Consider the following 22444-nt stretch of genomic DNA (forward strand, 5'->3'; position numbering starts at 1 on the left):
ACAACGTCAAGGACTCCTGAGTCATATCCAGCTGGCCCACAGTTACTATTGAAGATCGGAAGAGAGGGCTGGTTCCAAATTAACTGGATGAACACTTGTCAAATGAAGAAGAAAAAAGATAATCATCCCTAGAAGGACTACAGTTTAATTTAAATTTTTAAAGGAGAAATTCATTTCCCCCACCTCATTTCTATGGAGTCTCTATATAGCCATCTCTTGTACAGGGTGGGGTCTATAGGGAGAATGATGACCTACATTGGCCTACTCTAATCTGAGTCTATTACTCTGGGCTGAGCCCAAGGACTTCAGGGTTGTCTCTATATCAAACTATGAGCTTTTTCCTCTATATTCTGTATTTTGAAGAGACATTCAAATTCAATAAGGCCTGAGACTGTTAGAAGCCCTCCAAGGTCCTCCCATCCATACTGATTGACTACCAGAAATCATCTTCTCCTTATGAAAACACAGAAAGGTGGCTCACTGCTCATGCAAACTCACTGAACTCCTAGAGAAAAGAAGTTAAAGAGAAGAAACAGACTTCATGGTTTAATAATCCTCATCACTAGCATCTATTAAAGGAGCTATGGGGGAGGAGGAGAGGTTCTGGGGGACTAGTTGGGCACAGGGGCATCAGTCTCCTAGTCAAACTGTAGGTTGAGCAGGAACCCTACTGGAAGAAACCTACCATATCTACCTTAAAGAACTGGCCTGGTGGCATGAACTGCAAATGGAAAGGAGGAAAAGAGGAAGTGAGGGTGGAGGGAAGAAGGAAGGGAAAGGAAGAAAGGAAACATATATCGATCTTTATATGCCAGATAGTTGTAGATAAGTTCTCTTTTTAATTTAATTGCACCCTCTTAGTATTATTTATAGGCTTTGCTGGTAGCTCAGCTGGTAAAGAGTACTCCTGCAATGCAGGAGACCCCGGTTTGATTCCTGGGTCAGGAAGATCTGCTGGAGGAGGGATAGGCTACCCACTCCAGTATTCCTGGGCTTCCCTGGTGGCTCTTCGCTGGTGGCAGCATTATTTATAAAGAAACCATTGCTATTTTCATTTTATAATAAGAGAAAATTAAACCTCAGAGAAGTAAAGAACTGGCAGAAGGTCACTCAGGTCAGTTACTGAATCAAAGACTATGTGGATGAGGCTCCTAGATGGAGCTGTGGTTCTGTTAATAACTGGTGACCAGCCTCGTAAGAATGGTGCCTTACTTCCTCTCCTTCAGACAGGAAGGCAAGCTATAAAACAAACCATCAACTATCTCCAGATTGCTCTGAGCTTTGCTTTAAACTCTACATTTGCTTTTTTGTTTTGGGGAGAGGAAGGATGTGAAAGACAAACTCATTAATTTAAAAATAATGCCATTTTGCATTATTCCAAAGAAAATGAAACTGGCATAAATCTAACAAAATATGTACAGGATCTGTATCCAGAATATTACAAACTTCTGAGGGATGGCATGAGACTTGATCTAAACTTCACACATTATACAAAAATTTTCTCAAGGTGGATCACAGATGGATACACAAAATTTTAAAAATTATATATAAACCTTAAAAAAAATCAGGGGAAAATCTTGGGTCCCAGGAACTAGGCAAAAAAGTTTAGAGACTGGATACTGATAAAGTAATCAAGAAAAGGAAAAACTTAAAAACTGAATCTCATCAAAATGAAAAACTTTTGTTCTGGAAGAAACCTTGTGAAGAGAAAGAACAGAAGAGTTCCAGAGTGAGAGAAAGTATTTGTAAGCCAGATAGCTGTCAAGGTTTTGTCTCTAGAAAGGTCTTGTCTCTAGAAAATGTAAAGGTCTGTCAAACCTCAACAATGAAAGAACAGCTAGAAAACAGGTAAAGGACATGAAGAGACATGTCACTGAAGGGGATATACAGATGGCAAATAAGCACAATAAAAAGATGTTCAACCTTACTCACCATTAGAGAATTGCAAACAAAAACCATAATAAGACGTTGTTTAGTCACTCAGTTGTGTCTGATTCTTTGCAATCCCATGAACTACAGTCCAACAGGCTCCTTTGTCCATGGGATTTTCCTGGCAAGAATACTGGGGTCGATTGCCATTTCCTCCCTTAGGGGATCTTCCTGACCTAGGGATAGAATCTGCGTCTCCTGCATTGGTAAGTGGATTCTTTACCACTGAGCCACCAGGGGAGCCCCTTTCACCCCATTAGGTTTCCTCCAACTTCTCTGTTCTTCTACTTCAAGGAGCATCATAATTTTCTGAATTAATCAAAAACTTTCTGAAAACTTTTGCTTTCAATTTGCCTTAGCAGCAAAATACCTCTATTGTAAAAGTATCATTAAAAAAAAAAGTCTCATGTTAAAAAAAAAGAAAGCTTAAGTTTTGAGTATCTTTTAAAAATGAGTATGGGTGTAATCATAATATGGTAAGTTTTTAGTGATCAATCCATCTTCTTTTACATAATGGAAACATGCCTTTGGAATTTTCACCATAGACAAAAGGAACAAAAGAAATTGTGGGGGATTTTGAAAATGAAAAAAGAAAAAAATCTTACAACATATCCTTTTACCAGGTTCTGCAGGAAAACTGGTATTTGAAGAAATCCTTTTTTTTTTTTCTTTGTATTTAAGGTAAAATTAGGTACCTAAAGGGGTCACTCAGCCCTGAGAACATGACAGAGGAAAAACTGTCAGGTATAATGAGACATTACTATATGCCTATCAGAATGACTAAAATTTTAAAAAGTGACAGCACCCAAACAATGGTAAGGTCATGATAAAATTGGGTCACTCACACTGCTGGTGAGAATGTAAAATGTACAGCCTCTATGGAAAACAGTTTGAAGTTTCTTAGAAAACTAAACATGCAACTATCATATGACCCACCAACTGCATTCCTGGACACTTGTCCCAGAGAAATGAAGACTTACGCTCACACAAAAGCCTATAGAGGAATGGTTACAGCAGCTTCATGCATGGTAGCAGAAAACTGGAAAGAATCCAATTGTTCCTCAATGAGTGAATGGTTAAATAAACTGTCATGTTCCATGGAATGCTACTTAGGACTAAAAAGGAACAAACTTTCCATACACACAACTTGGATGGATCTCAAGGGAATTGCGACCAATGAACAAAATCCAGTCTCAAGAGGTTACATGAAAAAAATCCACTCTCAAGAGCTTACATAGGGTACGGTTCCATTTATGTAACATTCTTGAAATGAAAGAATTAGAGAGATGTAGAACAGATTAGTGCTTTCCAGGATTTAGGTCAGTAGGCAGAAGGGAGGTATCAAAGGGTAGCATCTTTGTAATGAACTGTTCTGTACTGTGGCAAAGGTTCCAGAAATATACACACATTAAAACTGCATAGAACTAAATGTAAACAGACACAATCAACGTGCATGCTCAGTCACTTCAGTCGTGTCTGACTGTGCGACCCCATGGACTGTAACCTGGGAGGCTCCTCTGTCCAAGGGATTCTCCAGGCAAGAGTACTGGAGTGGATTGCCATTCCCTTCTCCAGGGGATCTTCCCGATCCAGGGATCGAACCCAGGTCTCTTATGTCTGCTGCACCAGCAGGTGGGTTCTTTACCACTAGGGTCACCTAAGTGCTTGTAAAACTGGAGAAATCTGAATAAGAGAGGTAGTTTGTATGAATATCAATTTATTGGTTCTGATCTTGTACCAAAGTTGTACAAGATGTTACCCTTGGGGGAAAGTGGGTAAAGGGTATAAGGGATTTCACTGAAATATTTCTTACAATTGTGAATCTACAATTATCTCAAGAAATTTTTAATATCTTAAAAGTAACAATTGGCCCGAACCAAGGCTAGAGGGTTGCAATAGGTCTTATAAAGTGCTTTAAAATATCGGTCTATGTGGGTAACTTACTAATTAATTATATGTGAGTTCTCACAGTTTTGAATCAAAGAGAACCTATACTCTTTCAGATGTGTTACAGTGGGTAGGAAGAGCCCACACACGCACTCTGAAGTTCAGTTAAGCTCCTTATTTAGATAACCATGAATATAAAGGCTTGTTAGAGCCGAAGTGGCCACACAAGCAGAAGCAGATGGAACTCCTCTAAGAATGTTCTCCTCGCGCTCACAGTCACTGGTGGGATACTGCCAGTTAGGAAAAATTCAATTTTTTACTTCAATATTGCCCGTTCGCATTTTGGTTGGGAGCTGGACACAACTTGGTGACTAAACAACAACAAGTACATTGGTTCAGTTTAGTTCGGTTCAGTCGCTCAGTCGTGGCTGGCTCTTTGTCATCCCATGAGCTGCAGCACGCCAGGCCTCCCTGTCCAACACCAACTCCTGGAGCCTACCCAAACTCATGTCCATTGAGTTGGTGATGCCATCCAACCATCTCATCCTCTGATGTCCCCTTCTCCTCCTGCCCTCAATCGTTCCCAGCATTGGGGTCTTTTCAAATGAGTCAGCTCTTCCCATTGGACTCATCGTTTTGCAAGAACTTACACACCAATCTACATGTGTGTCTGTTTAAGGAAAAGTCCAGTTCAGTTCAGTTGCTCAGCCATGGCCGACTCTTTGCAACCCCATGAATCGCAGCATACCAGGCCTCCCTGTCCATCACCAACTCTTGGAGTTTACTCAAACTCATGTCCATCGAGTTGGTGATGCCATCCAGCCATCTCATCTCCTGTTGTCCCCTTCTCCTCCTGCCCCCAATTAGGGGGCAGTCTAGCCTCCAGCATCAGGGTCTTTTCCAACGAGTCAACTCTTCACAATTAGTGGCCAAAGTATTGGAGTTTCAGTTTCAGCATCAGTCCTTCCAATGAACACCCAGGACTGATCTCCTTCAGGATGGACTGGTTGGATCTCCTTGCAGTCCAAGGGACTCTCAAGAGTCTTCTCCAACACCACAGTTCAAAAGCATCAATTCTTTGACGCTCAGCTTTCTTCACAGTCCAACTCTCACATCCATACATGACCACTGGAAAAACCATAGCCTTGACTAGATGGACCTTTGTTGGCAAAGTAATGTCTCTGGCGTTTTAATATGCTATCTAGGTTGTTTATAACTTTCCTTCCAAGGAGTAAGCGTCTTTTAATTTCATGGCTGCAATCACTATCTGCAGTGATTTTGGAGCTCCAAAAAATAAAGTCTGACAGTTTCTACTGTTTCCACATCTATTTCCCATGACGTGAATGTCTACAAATATCCACTCTCCCTGGATACTGAGCCAAATTCAAGTGTGAGCAAGGTCCTGGGGAAACAGTCATCTTCCAGACCCTGCCGCATGGACTCTGCCTCCAGTTTTCCCAGCATTACTATGAGTCCATTTCCTTGAAGGGCCTTAGGAATTATAAATCCAGTCCGCTCATTTAAACAGTGAGGAGATCCAGGTCTTAGAGGGGAGGACTTCAGCCAAGTCAGAGCTGGTTTTGGCAGAGCAAGGTTGGAATGCCAGTTTTGCAGCTACTAGGCCAGGACTGGTGGTTTCCAAACTACTGAAGTTGTTCAGCTTCTCAGTTGTGTCAGACTCTCTGGGACCCCATGGACTGCAGCACACCAGGCTTCCCTGTCCTTCACCATCTCCCAGAGTTTGCTCAAACTCAAGTCCATTGTGTCGGTGATGACATCCAACCATGTCATCTCTGTCATCCCCTTCTCTTCCTGCCCTCAAATCTTTTCCAGAATCAGGGTCTCTTCCAATGAGTTGGAAGACACTTCTCTAAATATTTTGCTTTGAGTAATTGGAAAGATTTAGCAATTCACATATTGGCGGTTATAGTTTATTTATCTCCCCCACCTCACACTCCCACCACCAGGAGGAGACAAACATAGATAGAGACCCTCTACTTCTGAGACCCCTAGCTCTCCTTCTTCTTCTTATTCTCAGGCCTGTTCTTGGGTAGCTCTTCTTCTTTTTGGCTCATTGCTATTAATAGTTCACTCTTGATCACAGTTTTATTTTGAGTAATCACCTATACACATTAACTTTCAAGTCTATATCTCATTCCTAACCTCCCCTAGAGTTCAAACTCACGGACCCAAATCTCTTGATGGACACACTCTTCTGGATGGCACCACAGGTAGCCCTAACTCCACATCCCTGACCCTCTATCTCCCTATGTTAACCTGCTATTCTTCCCGCATCTTCTTAGTTACAGGAACCACCATCAAGTTGGTGTCCTCCTGTTGGTCTCCTCTCTCTCTTTCAACATCCCAGTTTGTCATCATGTGCTGCTAACTCAATCTTCTCTCCATCTTTACTCCCAACTGTCTGAGTTCAAACCCTCATCATTTTATTCTTGAATTAATTATTGCAGCATCTTTCCACTGTTCTCCTTCTTTCTTCTTTCTAAATCTATCCTCCTTGCCATCGCCAGGTCGATCCAGCCAAAACCAAAGTCTGCTCATATTACCATGCAAGACTTGAGACTTTTCAAAGTCTAGCCTCCAGGAAGCCCTCTCTTCATGTTCAACCTCACAGTTTGTGTTCCAGTAACATTCAAACTGCCTATGTTACCATTTGCCCCACCCCCAGATATATGTTCTTTCTCTCCTTGCTTTCTTCAGGCTGCCTCCTCTGTCTAGAAAGCCTCATTTCTCTCCTTATTTATTCCATTTAACTTACTCAACACATCCATTAATTCTTTAAGATTCAACTGGGACATTTCCAAGAAGTCATCCCTGCCTCCTTGTCTCGAGAAGTTTTCTACAAACATATCATGTGCATCTTGGTTCACAGCATTTGACCCACCAGGTTGAAATGTTAAAATTGTGTGATGTGACTTAGAGATTTCTAAGAATCCGCCTTCCAGATTATAAACCTCAGTTTAGCTTGAATAAAATTCTTTTTCTCTTAACTTAGTAGTTAAGAGAATTTTTGTCAACATTAGAAAGAAAAAAAAATGTCAGAGCCCCTAGTCTACCCCCAGATCATGCTTGTTTTCTCCTTATTGCCTTTGCCAGTTCCTCTTACAGCCAAAGCAAGTGCAATTAACTGACCTGCTGCCCATCTGTAGCCCGGTAACTTGCCCTTGTATAGAACTTTCATCTACAGTATGTGGCATTTAACACAAGTTCCATGTTACTACTTTCCTGTTAAATGTCATGACTCTTGCAAGAAATTTTAATTGAACACAACTTTTTTCAGCCTCTTCATCTCCAAGTCTCATAAGAGGCTAAGTCCAAGAAATACTCAAGTTTCTTGAATGCACGTGATCCCAGGAGCCATGGTTAGCTATGCCTCAACACCGTGTAGCTCTCAGCATGCACAAAATACAAAAGAGCTTCAGAGAGATGTCATCGATGCACAGTGAATAAGGGGAGACTTGTACTAAACATTTCCTATAAAACATCCTTGTCATTATCTGCACTTCTCAAAACAAACCCCCATCCACACAAATTTTTTTTTCCTATTTCCTTTGTAAACAAAAATATATTTCCCATTTTGTTCCTTCATCATTTTTTCTCACCTCATTTTCTCAGCCACTTCAGTCCAATTCACTTCTCACTTTCCCTTTCCTATTCACTTGAGTATGTGGCCTGATTGAACAGGGAGGTGACCTAGAGGAAGTCATCAGTGGCTTGCAGAAATAGTCCCAAATGGGAGAGAGAAAATGATTTTGCAAGAACGTGGCTTTTATTATAAGTTGTACTCTTTGTAATCTCTCTTATTAAAATGAAAAAATCATGTATTGATTTGCTAGAGAACTTGTGATTCACTGCACAGTCTGATCATGCTCTGCTAGCCAGGCTTAGGTTCTTAGAAGAACGAGAACAGGCGGAGAGAGAAAAGCAGTAAAAAGTTTAACTTGAAAACTTCCAGTGTATCTAAGGAATAACTCATCTGATGGTCAGAGGAAGAGATACTTGGTTTTTTTAAAGTGGTGAGTGTACAAATGCATTGCCCATATTTTTGACATTTATCTTGAAAAAGTAGCAGTTCTATAGATTATTAGAGACCCACACATCACCTTGGAGACAGGGGAGGTCACCAGTCTGAGTTGCCAAAGTTAGCACGCTTTTAACTCCAGAGTCTCACAGAAGTGAACCCAACACTAAATCTGGAGAGACATTCTCTGTGCAAACAGACATCTCCTTCCTATCTGTCAGCCCTGCTGCTCCTTCAAGCCAGCCTGACACCCCAAGGCCCTACCCCTCAGTGGCACAGTGATCTGGGGCCACGTGGCTGGCTTCATCCCAACTCACTCCCACCCCAGCTTTGTCTCGATCCTGTTCATAAAAGAAGTCTCCAACTTCTGAAGATCCTATTTATCTCCTTCAGGTTTTTTTGTTTCCCATCAAAGACTTGGGTAGAATTTCCTCATCTGTGAAATGAGTATAATAATAACAGTTGCCAGGGTTGCTGTGGGACCTAAATAATGATGAGGACAATGATAAGAATGAGAATGATACTGAGAGTAACACTGATGGAATGGTTTCTACAAGCCTGAGTATGCTGACCATTATGTGAATTAATATGCTTGATTTCTCACAGCAACACCAGGAAGTAAACATTCTTATCCCCGCTTTACCAAATGAAGAAATGGAGGCACACACAAGTAACCTACCAGAGCTTCTATGGCTAGGAAGAGGCAGGACTAACTCTAAATCTGTGCTTGCCACGGTGTCAACTGCTCACTGAAGCAGGAGGGAAGAGGGCAGTCCCTGGCCCACTCATAAGCAGGGAGGTCACTGAATGAATTGGTCTTAAGTGGAAAGGGCTAAAAGGCTAAGTTTGAGTCTGAGTCCCTGAGGGAGAATGGGAGTTCAAAAGATAGGATGGGGTCATAAAGGGAAAATGAGAGTTTGATTCAGGACTGGATGGAAGCAGGACAGGAAAGAGAGCAAGTTGGTTCATATGTGAAGCCACTCTGATTTCTTGGCCCACGATGTCTTAAAAAGCACAGCAAACCTTTCCAGCTCATGGTTTTGTGTGTGTGTGTGTTTCCACTGGCCTGAACCCTCTGTTCCTTGAGATGTCTCTAGGATGCTCCAAAATGAGTATCATGTCAAACTTATCCTCAAAATGTGATGGAATTCCACAGTGGTTTTCACATGGCAGTAACTAAGAAATAGCACCCTACTCCAGTAATCTTACTTGGAAAATTCCATGGTCAGAGGAGCCTAGTGGGCTACAATCCATGAGGTCACAGAGAGTTATATACAACTGAGCACATATGCAACTGACACAGAGGAACTGTATTTTATGTATGGAGGTTAACCACCAAGTCTCTTGAACCCAGCACAAAAAATGAAACCCAAAATGGTGTGAGCTGTCAGGTAGGATTTTGAATAAGGAAGAAGAGAGTCATAGGAATTCACTGAGGGCAGCGACCTACCTCCGTGTCCCCCACCTCATGTCACTCTCCACAGAGCCCCAGAGCCATCTCTCTAATGCTTCTCTCTCCACCTCATCTCTCAGTTTGGAATCATCCAGAAGGTTTCACAGGATTAGGTCCACATCCCATTAGGGGTCATAGGCTTGTCATGACTTGGCCACTCTTGACCCTTAGCTTCACCCACTGACTGTTGCTCTCACTTGTTCACTCTTTCCTTTATTTGTTCTAAACCAGTAGGGCTGAGTGATGAGCAATACCAGACCCAGCCTCTGCACTTAAGTACCACACACTAATGCAGGAGAGTGCATCAGGTCAAGAGGTATAAAACCACCATAACTCAGATATGTGCTATAAAGAAGAAATGTAGTGTTGTGGAATTATATAAAAGAATATGACTGGACATGGATCTCAAGGAAGGCATCCTCAGCCAAGTGACACTTGAACTGAGATCTGAAAGATGAAGGTGTAAACTAATTGCTCAGTATGAAGACATACTGAGCAACAAGATGAGCAGTAGGAGAAAGCAGTACGTCAAGGCTGTATATTGTCACCCTGCTTATTTAACTTATATGCAGAGTACATCATGAGAACCACTGGGCTGGATGAAGCACAAGCTGAAATCAAGGTTGCCGGGAGAAATATCAATAACCTCAGACATGCAGATGACACCACCTTTATGGCAGAAAGTGAAGAAAAGCTAAAGAATCTCTTGATGAAACTGAAAGAGGAAAGTGAAAAAGTTAGCTTAAAGCTCAACATTCAGAAAACTTAGATTATGGCATCTGGTCCCATCACTTCATGGCAAATAGATGGGGAAACAGTGGAAACAGTGGCTGACTTTATTTTTTGGGGTTCCAAAATCACTGCAGATGGTGACTGCAGCCATGAAATTAAAAGATGCTCACTCCTTGGAAGGAAAGTTATGAACAATCTGGACAGCATATTAAAAAGCAGAGATATTACTTTGCCAACAAAGCTATGGTTTTTCCAGTAGTCATGTATGGATGTGAGAGTTGGACTATAAAGAAGGCTGAGTGCCAAAGAATTGATGCTTTTCAACTGTGGTGTTGGAGAAGACTCTTGAGAGTCCCTTGGACTGCAAGGAGATCCAACCAGTCCATCCTAAAGGAGATCAGCCCTGAATGTTCATTGGAAGGACTGATGTTGAAGCTGAAACTCCAATACTTTGGCCACCTGATGAGAAGAGCTGACTCCTTTGAAAAGACCCTGATGCTTGGAAAGATTGAAGGCAGGAGGAGAAGAGGACAATAGAGGATGAGACAGTTGGATGGCATCACTGACTCAATGGAGATGAGTTTGAGTAAACTCTGGGAGTTGGTGATGGACAGGGAGGCCTGGTGTGCTGTGGTCCATGGGGTCGTGAAGAGTCGGACACGAATGAGCGACTGTACTGAAGGAGAAAGCATGATGAATAGAAAACTATCACTCTATCCTAAGAGCAAGTGGGACACAGTAAGAGATTAGAGAGGGAATCATGAAAACACTGGATTGCTTTAAATCAGGGATGGGCTTTGGGAAGGGGTGTCAGGAGAGTAGAGATAATCAGATTACCATTTAGAGATCATCCTGGCTGTAATGAGAAAACAAGCTCCAAAGGAATCCAAAAGTATATATATGCAGAAAGTATATATATAACTAGAGCCCAGGGAAGAGACAACTGGTCCTGAATTTAAGTGATGTAAATGGAGTTGGTCAGAGAAAACTGGCAGTACCTGAGGATGGGCTGGATTTGGGGTGGAGGCGGGAGAAGGAGGGGTGATGGACAAACTCTAGGTCCTTGGGTCCTACAATGGACGCGTGTTGATGGCACACGCAGAGACGGACAACACTAGAACAAGACCAGGTGTGAATGGAGGTGGGCAGATTTTGATTGGCTATTTTCTCTCCTGCCTCCAGTGCAATCACATTGTTTCCTTTTTCCACAACAAGCAATCTCAGTTTGTGGTTTTCTACATTGTGCCTTTGTGCAGGAGATGCTAAGCTCCTTAGAATCAGGAAATAGGACTTAGATTCATGTTTGTACCTTCAGTGACTAACACAGCATTTGACATACAGTTGGTGTACCACCACTCTCTTCTCATTTGCAGATGAAGAATAAGGAGGGATGCAGCTGTGATGGGACGTTCTCAGTTACCCACGGGATGATGACAGCGTTGAGATGATGACAGAATCAGGACTTGAACTCAGGTCCCCCTGCTCAAGAGCAGTCACCTCTCAACACCTCACACCAAACTTTCTGCCTGTGGCTGCTGCCTCGATGTTAGTTAAGGAATCATTACTGCTCTTTCTCAGGGCTGCTTATTAGTCCAAGATGTGAAGAACAACTCCAGCTCTTCTCTGAGAATCAAGAAAATGAGAATTTTTAACCACAACACTCCAGTAGGATGGCAATTTTGTTGTCAGATTGTGAGCCCTGTGCCACTTGGAGATTCTATAAAAGCTTGAATGAGGAAGACATTTGGCAATTGGGACAAAGGAAGCTGTGGCTATTTTACAGCAATTCATGTGTGTCTCGTTGCACCTGCCAAATGAGGATGGAAAGAAAAACAATGTAATCATGATAGGGCCAAAGAGGTAATGACCAATCAAGTTCTTTCAAAGGATTCCACTGGCAGTGAGACATTGGTGGCCTTGTTTCCTGAGAATGAAGAGTTGCAGGGTTCAAAGGGGTCTAATCCATGGAAACCACATATTGAGCTCCTACTAAGGCTACTGTTGAGACTGTGAGCATAAAGGTTTTTCCTTTCTACACTCAGGAGAACCTTCCTTCCCCACTGCCACAACCATGGCTAAGCATGCATATATGTTAGACCATTATACAAGAGTGAAAATTTGTCCTCCAAGATCAGTCAGTCAGTTCAGTTCCTCAGTCATGTCTGACTCTTTGAGACCCCATGGACTGCAGCAAGCCAGGCTTCCCTGTCCATCACCAAATCCTGGAATTTGCTCAAATTCATTTTCATCAAGTTGGTGATGCTATCCACCATTTTGTCCTCTGTCAATCCCTTCTCCTCCTGTCTTCAGTCTTTCCCAACATCAAGGTCTTTCCTAATGAGACAGTTCTTCTCATCAGATGGTAAAAGTTCTGGAGTTTCAGCATCAGTCCTTCCAATGAATATTCAGGGTTGATTTCCTTTAGGATGGACTGGTTAGATCTCCTTGCAGTCCAAGGGACTGTCAAGAGTCTACTCCAACACCACAGTTCAAAAACATCAACTCTTCAGCTCTCAGCTTTCTTTATGGTCCCACTCTCACATCCATACATGACTACTGGAAAAACCATAGCTTTGACCAGATGGACCTTTGTCAGCAAAGTAATGTCTCTGCTTTTTAATATGCTATCTTGATTGGTCATGACTTTTCTTCCAAGGAGCAAGTGTCTTTTAATTTCATAGCTGCAGTCACCAGCTGCAGTGATTTTGGAGCCCCCCCAAAATAAAGTCTATCACTGTTTCCCCTGTTTCCCCATCTATTTGCCATGAAGTGATGGGACTGGATGCCACGATCTTCATTTTTTGAATGTTGAGTTTTAGGCCATCTTTTTCACTCTCCTCTTTCATTTTTATCAAGAGGCTCTTTAATTCTTTACTTTCTGCCATAAGGGTGGTTTCATCTGCATATCTGAGGTTATTGATATTTCTCCCAGCAATCTTGAGTCCAGTTTGTGCTTCATACAGTCTGGCATTTCACATGGTGTACTCTGTATATGTCATGAACCTCTGTCAATAGTTCTTCAGGTACTCTGTTTATCAGATCTAATCCCTTGAATCTATTTGTCACTTCCACTGTATAATTATACAGTTTAAAGGATTTTATTTAGGTAATACCTGAATGGTCTAGTGGCTTTCCCTACTTTCTTCAATTTAAGTCTGAATTTGGCAATAAGGAGTTCATAATCTGAGCCACAGTCAGCTCCCAGTCTTATTTTTGATGACTGTATATAGAGCTTTTCCATCTTCAGCTGCAAAGAATATAATCAGTGTGATTTCAGTATTGACTATCTGGTGATGCCCATGTGTAGAGCTGTCTCTTGTATTGTGGGAAAAGGGTGTTTGCTGTGACCAGTGCGTTCTCTTGGCAGGACTCTGTTAGCCATTGTCCTGTTTCATTTCGTACTCCAAGGCCAAACTTGCTTGTTATTCCAGGTATCTCTTGACTTCCTACTTTTGCATTCTAGTCCCCTATGATGAAAAGGACATCTTTTTTTGGTGTTAGTTCTAGAAGCTCTTGTAGGTCTTCACTGAAGTGTTCAATTTCAGCTTCCTTGGCATTAGTGGTTGGGTCATAGACTTGGATTACTGTGATATTGAATGGTTTGCCTTGGAAATGAACAGAGATCACTCTGTCATTTTTGAGATTACACCCAAGGACTGCATTTCAGACTCTTTTGTTGACTATGAGGGCCACTCCATTTCTTCTAAGGGATTCTTACCCACAGTAGTAGATATAATGGTCATCTGAATTAAATTGCCCATTCTAGACCATTTTAGTTCACTGATTCCTAAAATGTCAATGTTCACTCCTGCCTTCTCCTGTTTGACCACTTCCAATTTACCTTGGTTCATGGACCTAACATTTCCAGGTTCCTATGCAATGTTGTTCTTTACAGCATTGGATTTTACTTCCACCACCAGTCACATACACAACTGGGTGTTGTTTTTGCTTTGAATCTGTCTCTTCATTCTTTCTGGAGTTATTTCTCCACTCTTCTCCAGTAGCATATTGGGCACCTACCGACCTGGGGAGTTCATCTTTCAGTGTCATTTTTTTTTTTGCCTTTTCATACTGTTCATGAGGTCCTCAAGGCAAGAATACTGAAGTGGTTTGCCATTATCTTCTTCAGTGGACCACATTTTGTCAGAACTCTCCACCATGACCCATCTGTCTTGGATGGTCCTATATAGCCTGTCTCATAGTTTCACTGAGTTAGACAAGGCTGACCCATATGATCAGTTTGGTTAGTTTTCTCTGATTGTGGTTTTTATTCTGTCTGCTCTCTGATGGAAAAGGATAAGATGCTTGCAGAAGCTTCCTGATGGGAGGGACTGGCTGTTGGGGGAATCTGGGTCTTGCTCTGAAAGGCAGGGCCATGCTCAGTAAATCTTTAACCCAATTTTATGTTGATGGGCAGGGCTGTGTTCCTTCCCTTTAAAGGGTACATATACCCTTCTACATTACCAAACTACAGGGCTAATGGCGGTAATGGCAATTGTCAAGTATAATTTTCTTCCAAGTTAGTCAAGTAAAATTTTCAAAAAGTTAAAAACATAATTCTCATACAAATACATGGTGAGCACATGTTCAAGATTTATTTAACTCACTAATAAGGAGACAAGCAAGATAAAAAACCTGGTTCAAAAGTAGATACATAAAAACTGATGCAATGATAGTAAAAAAAAATAAAAAACAACAAAGAAGAGGAATGCTGGACTAAGACTGCTAAATTAGATACACAATTATATAATGTGCCACAGACAAATAAAACCATAATCTTTGGAGTTATCTTCTCTGCTGGACACAAATCCTTTCCATCTCTACCTAAAAAAACCCATCTGTATTCTATCAGTATCCTGCATGTTATCACCTAACTTTACCATGTCTAGACCATAATCAAACAAATCTATATTTCCATAGAGTGAGAAGGGTCATGCTAGCCACTGAAAGGATACATAGTCTTTGTTTTGCCTAGTTTCTAAGTTTGGGTTAAATCTTTTTTTAAAAAAAAAAGGTTTACAGGAAAGGCAATAGTAGGTATACCATGATACCCAGAGTATGTCTTGAGTGACTAAGGCAAGTAGAAGTGGTAGTGGAGAGAGGAAGGAAAAGGGTAAGGCTCCAGAGATCACTGATGTAAAATCTTCTATTGTGGAGGTTTCCACTCAGAAAACAGTAAAAACTTGCCTTGAGCATTTTGACCTCAGGTCTCCTGTTTGCAAAATTCAGACTTTAATTGAAGAAAGTAGTGAAAATCACTAGACCATTCAGGAATGACCTAAATCAAATCTCTTATACACTGAAAGAGACAAATCAAGGGATGAGATCTGATAGAGTGGCTGGACAACTATGGATGGAGGTTCATAACATTGTGCAGGAGGTAGTGACCAAAAGGCACTTTTCCCCAAGAGGAAAAATGCAAAAAGGCAAAATGGTTGTCTCTCAGGCCTTACAAATAGCTGAGAAAAGAATAGAAGTGAAAGGCAAAGGAGAAAAGGAAAAATATATCATCTGAAAGCAGAGTTCCAAAGAATAGCAAGGAGAGATAAGAAAGCCTTCATAGGTGAACAGTGAAAGAAACAGAAGAAAGCAATAGAATGGGGAAGACTAGAGATCTCTTCAAAAAAATTGAGACACCAAGGGAACATTTCATGTAAAGATGGGCACAGTAAAGGACAGAAACAGTATGGACCCAACAGAAGCAGAAGATACTAAGAAGAGGCAGCAAGAATACACAGAAGAACTATACAAAAAAGTCTTAATAACCCAGACAACCACAATGGTGTGATCACTCACCTAGAGCCAGACATATGGAGTGTGAAGTCAAGTGGGCCTTAGGAAGCATTACTACTACAAAGCTAGTAGAGGTGATAGAATTCCAGCTGAACTATTTCAAATCCAAACAGACGATGCTGTTAAAGTGCTGCAGTCAATATGCCAGCAAATTTGGAAAACTTGGCACTGGCCATAGGACTGGAAAAGGTCAGTTTTCATTCCAATCCCAAAGAAGGGCAATGCCAAAGCGTGTTCAAACCACCACATAATTGCACTCATTTCAAATGCTAGCAAGGTAATGATCACAATCTTTGAAGGTAGGCTCAAACAGTATATGAACCGAGAACTTCCAGATGTTCAAGCTGGATTTAGAAAAGGCAGAGGAACCAGAGATGAAATTGCCAACATCCATTGGATCACACAAAAAACGAGGGAATTCCAGAAAAACATCTACTTCTGCTTCATTGACCATGCTAAAGCCTTTGACTGTGTAGATCACAACAAACTGTGGAAAATTCTTAAGAGATGGGAATACCAAACCACCTTACCTGCCTCCTGAGAAACTTGTATGCAGGTCAAGAACCAAAAGTAAGAACCAGACATGGAGCAATGGACTGGTTTCAAATTGGGAAAGGAATACATCAAGGCTATATGTTGTCACCCTGCTTATTTAACTTATATGCAGTACATCATGTGAAATGCCAGGCATGATGAAGCACAAGCTGGAATCAAGATTGTGGGGAGAAATATCAGTAATATCAGATATGTAGATGTCACCACCCTAATGGCAGAAAGTGAAGAGGAAATGAAGGAGCCTCTTGATGAAAGTGAAAGAGGAGAGTGGAAAAGCTGGCTTAAAACTCAACAGTCCAAAAACAAAGATCATGCATCCAGTCCCATCACTTCAGGGTAAATAGATCAATGGAAACAGTGACAGACTTTATTTTCTTGGGCTCCAGAATCACTTCGGATGGTGATTGTGGCCATGAAATTAAAAGATGTTTGGCCCTTGGAAGTACAGCTATGACAAACCTAGAAAATGTGTTAAAAAGCAGAGCATTACTTTGCCAACAAAGGTCCATATAGTCAAAGCTACGGTTTTACCAGCAGTCATGTATAGATATGAGAGCTGGGCCTCAAAGAAGGCTGAGCACCAAAGAATTGATGCTTTCAAACTGTGGTGCTGGAGAAGATTCTTAAGTGTCCCTTGGACAGCAAGATCAAAGTAGTCAATCCTAAAGGAAATCACCCCTGAATATTCATTGGAAGTACAGATACTATAGCTGAAGCTCCAACACTTCGGGCACATGATGTGAAGAGCTGACTCATTGGAAAAGACCCTCATGTTGGGGCAGACTGAGGGTAGGAGGAGAAGGTAGCTACAGAGGATGAGACTGTTGGATGGCATCATCAACTCAGTGAACATGAGTTTGAGCAAACTCTGGTAGGTAGTGAAAGACAGGGAAGCCTGGCATTCTGCAGTCCATGGGGTCGCAAAGAGCAGGACACAACTGAGCAACTGAACAACTCCTGTTAATGGAGATTTGAATGATGCCCTTCTTTATCTATCTGAGCTGCTGGTTAAGAGCTATAAATTTCAAAGTCATTTCACCAGATTGGATAGTTCATTCATTGATTAAATTTCACTTAATTCATTTATTCATTCATTTATGTCCAGGCACTGTGTTAGGTGCCGAAGATAAAGCCAAGAACAAAGAAATGTATTTACGTTTACCATCACATTCTGATGGTGACTGAGATAAGCAAGAAAAAAGTAAACAAATACACAGAATATTAATGGATTCTAGGAGCTGTATTAAGAAAGGAAGTAAACTCCATTTTGCAATGGAGAATGCTAAGTGGGGCCAGCTTTGGGAAGTCTGGTCATTGAGACCTCTCTAAAGAAGTGTCATTTAAACAGAGGCCTGGAAGTTCACAAGGTGCCAGCCATGAGCAGAGCCAGGGGAGGGACGTTTCAGGCATTGGGAACCTCAAGCACATGGGCCATGAGGCTCAAGAATGCCTTGGGAAAAAAAAAAAAAAGAATGCCTTGGGTGTTCTAGGACCTACATGAAGCCCTGTGCAAAGTGGTGAAGAAAGGCAGAGAGTTATACACAGAAAAATGGGAAAGTGGAAGGAGGCCAGATCATGAAACTCTCCATAGGACAGAGTAAGAAATGCTGAAATGGTTCTGTGAAAGTGAAAGTTGCTCAGTCGTGTCCAACTCTTTATGATCCTATGGACTCTCTATTCCATGGAATTCTCCAGGCCAGAATACTGGAGTGGGTAGCCTTTCCCTTCTCCAGGGGATCTTCCCAACCCAGGGATCAAACCCAGGTCTCCCACATTGCAGGTGGATTCTTTATCAGCTGAGCCACAAGGGAAGCCCAAGAATACTGGAGTGGGTATGCTATCCCTTCTCCAGCAGATCTTCCTGACCCAGGAATGCTTGCATTGCAAGCAAATTCTTTACCAACTGAACTACCAGGGAAGCCCAAAAATCCATTAAATGTCTTGTGCAGTGGAGCACCCCAATTTGTATTTAAAATTTCCATTCTAAACTGTTATGTCAAGATTGGATTATGGTGGTGGTGGGTGGGGAAGAGTTACAACAGGAAGAACATGAAGGACTCCGCTGTGGTAGAGATGAAAAGGAAAGCAATGATAAAGCCAAAACAAACACAATGACTGTGGAGATGACTAACAGTGGGTGATTCGGAGATGCAATTTGAAGGCAGGAGCACTGTGGGCTTTGCTGCAAGATGTGCAAGACAAGAAAACAAGGTGGATCAAGGATGATTCCCAGGCTTCTGAACAGTGCACAATAGCAATGCTTATTGAGATGGGGAAGTGGAGGGCTGGAGAAAGGCAGGAGGCACAATTGAAATGCTTTGGGCAGAGAGTAACCGAGAATTCCCTTTTGAATTTTATTAAGTTTCCAAGTTCAAGTAGATTAGAACACATCCAGGTTGAGATGTTGAATAAGCAATTGGATATGAGTCTGGAGCTCGAGTAGCAGGTCTAGGCTGGAGGTATCAGTTGAGTCTCAGCATGTCCACGTGCCGTAAGTCTCTGAGGCCAGATGGAATCCCTGAGTAAAAGTGCAGAGAGACCAATGGGCCCAGAACATAGACATGTGTCACTATGCAAGAGGGAAATAAACAGTAAAAAGGTTCAATATTTCCACATCTCTTCAAACTGTTTGAAATCACTCAGTCAGAACGTGATTTAATCCACTGTGGAATATTCTTAGGCACTGCTGTCAAGCTGATTTGTGTGTTACTAGATACAAAGACTGTCAGATGATTCCAAGTATGTATATCTTGGAAATGTTCTCCATCTTCCACTTGACGTCCCCGAATTCCCAAGAAAATAACACAGATGGGCTTCCAGACATCTTTCTGGTACCCTCTTTCTTGTCCATCAACAGCTCTTCTGAAGATAGGAGGTAAAGAGTGTGAAGGATGTCCCAGGTGGCACTAGTGGTAAAGAACCCACTTGCTAATGCAGGAGACGTAAGAGACGCAGGTTCGATTCCTGGGTCAGGAAGATCCCTCAGAGTAGGAAATGGCAACCCACTCTAGCATTCTTGCCTGGAGAATCCCATGAACAGAGGAGCCTGGCAGGCTACAGTTCATAGGGTCACAAAGAGTTGGACACAGCAGAAGTGACTTAGCATGCCAAGGAGTGTGAGGGTCTAGGTTGGAAGTGTGGTGGGGAAACCATGCCTTACCTCTTCTTCTTCAAGTAGAATGAGCCGAACCACAACGATGTGGATTGCATTGCCAATGCTTGGGTTATGGAACAACCCGGTGACCTACAGTCAAAAATGGAAAATCATTAGTCTCAGGGGAATAGAGAACAGATAAATACTGGAGGAGGAGAAAAACAGCACTGTAATGCATTTGCAACAATTCCTTATCTTATAGGTCAGAAATTTTTGGTGGAGTTCAAAGATGACCAATTGGGAAGTCAGAAAACATTACAATGCAAAAGGGACACTTCAAATTCGGGGTCACTAACTTCATTCCAATTCTAGCTCCAACTATCTTGAAGAAATAATGTTCCAGTTCTTTGCCTCAGTTTCCTCATTTGTGGAAATTCCTATATAATTTTCTATATAAATCAGTGAGAAAAAAATCATACTAAAAGGATTCAGTCATTTGATAAATAACTACTAGAAAACATATTTGATAAATTACAGGTTTTCCTAGAATACATGTTTTTAAGAAAACAGTAATTTGCTTTGAATTTCCATCCGTAATTAACTAGGCATGTGTGTATTTAGTTGCTCAGTCATGTCAACTCTATGTGACCCCATGGACTGCAGCACACCAGGCTCCTCTGTCCATGGGATTTCACAGGTTTTCACAGGGTTGCCATTTCCTTCTCCAGGGGATCTTCCCAACCCAGGGATTGAATCTGCATCTCCAGGGTCTCCTCGCATTGCAAGCGCATCCTTTATCCACTGAGCCATCAGGAAAGTTCAACAAGGTATGGAACATATTTATAAATATAAATACAAATACTACACATAAAACTATTACATATTATATATGTAGGACTAGAGAATTCCATGGCAGTCCAGTGGTTAGAACTCTGCCCTTTCACTGCCAAGGGCCCAGGTTCAGTCCCTGGTTGGGGAACTAAGATCCCACAAGCTGTGCAACCAAACAAATTTAAAAAATTAAAGAATATAAAAGGGCCACAAAAAGGTCTCTTATTTCTTATTTGGGGGGTGGAGCAGTTCTAGTGATATCTATTCACCTGCTGCCCATGCCTCCATGAGGTTTGACATACCATGTTCATGATGGTGAGGATATAAGATTCCACGTTCTCTCTCCCGTGGTACTCAATCATCTTCGTGTCGGCCACCACCAGCGTCTCCACCCACCTCTCCTTGCTGATGGAACGCCGAGACAGGCTTCTGCCTCGCAAGTGGCTCCTCTCCCACTTCTCTCGCAGTAGCTCTTGTTTCTGGGAGATGCCAGGACTGTCTAAACATTAACCAGAAGATAATGGGTTCATTCTCTATCTCTCTCACATACTACTTACTTATGTTCATAAAGATACAAGGCTGTAAGTTTAAGTTATGTTTAATAATGGTCAAATATAACATTCTTATCTACATGATTGAAATGGAAGAAGAATACCAGTCTTCCACTGAAATGGAAAATAATTAATACAACAAAGATAAGTGAAATTGGAATATGACAGGGAGGTTCAAAGTACAGCTCTGAAATAACTGTTACCTATTTTATCAAATAGATCCCTTATTATCAAAAGGATATTACAAGCAAGAATGAGAACTTTTTCTTTCCCTTCTCCTCCTTCTACTCCTCTAAATTATTCAGAGCTTACTGAATGCAAGGCAGGGTACTAGGCTTTAAAATGCCAGGTTGTTTATCCTCTTGAATATCTGAGGTACATACTGCTATCTCCATCTTGCCAATGTGGAAACTGATGCTCAAAGCCGCTGGTTAAATAACTTCCTCAAAGTTGCACAGCCCATAGTATTAGTGGAAGGACCAGGATTTTTTCTGCCCTAAAATCTTGCATTTTCATATATACCACACTGTCTCCCACAGAATAAACATGAATAAAACTGCAGAAATGTAAGCTGGAGAACCTGCATATGGTTCAGGACATTCTATTCCAAGAAGGTACAAAATGAGCTGAACAAAGATCTAGCAAACAACAGTAAAACTCTAAAGGTCACTCATAGATTTCAGTATGGAAAAGACTTAATATATGAGGATCATAGTTCGAAAGGCAAAACCCAAGGGAGGCTACAGAATCAGAAAGAGAACTGAAAACATCTTCAAACTCCCAGAAGTTTGAGAAGCACTGCCCTGAAACTTGAAAGAGGTCTATTTAAAACCAAAACAACTATGAAGTGCTACTTCACACATTGAGAAGCTTAACCCCAAGTGGTGGTCAAGTCTGAAAAGTTTCAATGGGCTTAGAATGGCTTAATGAGTGAGTGAGTGAAAGTCACTCAGTCATGCCTAGCTCTTTGTAACCCCATGGACTATACAGTCCATGGAATTCTCCAGGCCAGAAAACTGGAGTGGATAGCTGTTCCCTTCTCCAGGGGATTTTCCCAACACAGGGATCAAACCCAGGTCTCCTGCATTGCAGGTGGATTCTTTACCATCTGAGCCACAAAAGAAGCCAAAAGGAGTTAGGGGATAGACAAAAGATGAATTTACCAAAAGAGTGAATAAGGCAAGAAGCCTGGGCTGATGGACAAGCAGAGTCCCAATCTTTGAAGATTTCTCTCTGGAAGACAGTGACATACCTGCTCCCTACTCTCCTCAGGACCCTGGAGCACTGGCTGGGGAGAACATGCAAGCAGAACAGCAAACCTCTCAACCCCTTCCTCATCCCTGGTGATGGCCACCCAGCCTCGGCTTGAATACTTCTGGTGCTGGGGGCACACATCAACTCCCAGTTCTCTCCCGCGCTGAGCTAGAACTTCCCCCTTGTAATTTCCACTTATTAGTCTGGTCCTATTCTTCAAAGGCATCTATAACACCACCCCCTCCTGAGGCCCTGCCTCTGACTCGGAATTGGGACAACCAAAACCACATCCTGCCCTCTGCCCACAGTGCTCTCTGGGTTGTAGA

General features: G+C 41.9%; 1 protein-coding gene across 1 annotated transcript in view; it reads right to left on the minus strand.

Moving 5' to 3' along the window:
- Positions 1-22444, minus strand: part of ADAMTS12 (ADAM metallopeptidase with thrombospondin type 1 motif 12) — a 378176-nt gene that overhangs the window by 160249 nt on the left and 195483 nt on the right. Inside the window, exons 4-5 of the mRNA XM_070476558.1 lie at positions 20616-20812; positions 19549-19632 (exon numbers count right to left, since the gene is read on the minus strand). Coding sequence (XP_070332659.1) covers positions 19549-19632; positions 20616-20812 — 281 coding nt within the window. The remainder of the gene's footprint in view (positions 1-19548; positions 19633-20615; positions 20813-22444) is intronic.

Source organism: Odocoileus virginianus, chromosome 14 (genome assembly GCF_023699985.2).
Source record: "Odocoileus virginianus isolate 20LAN1187 ecotype Illinois chromosome 14, Ovbor_1.2, whole genome shotgun sequence".
Taxonomy (NCBI): Eukaryota; Metazoa; Chordata; class Mammalia; order Artiodactyla; family Cervidae; genus Odocoileus; species Odocoileus virginianus.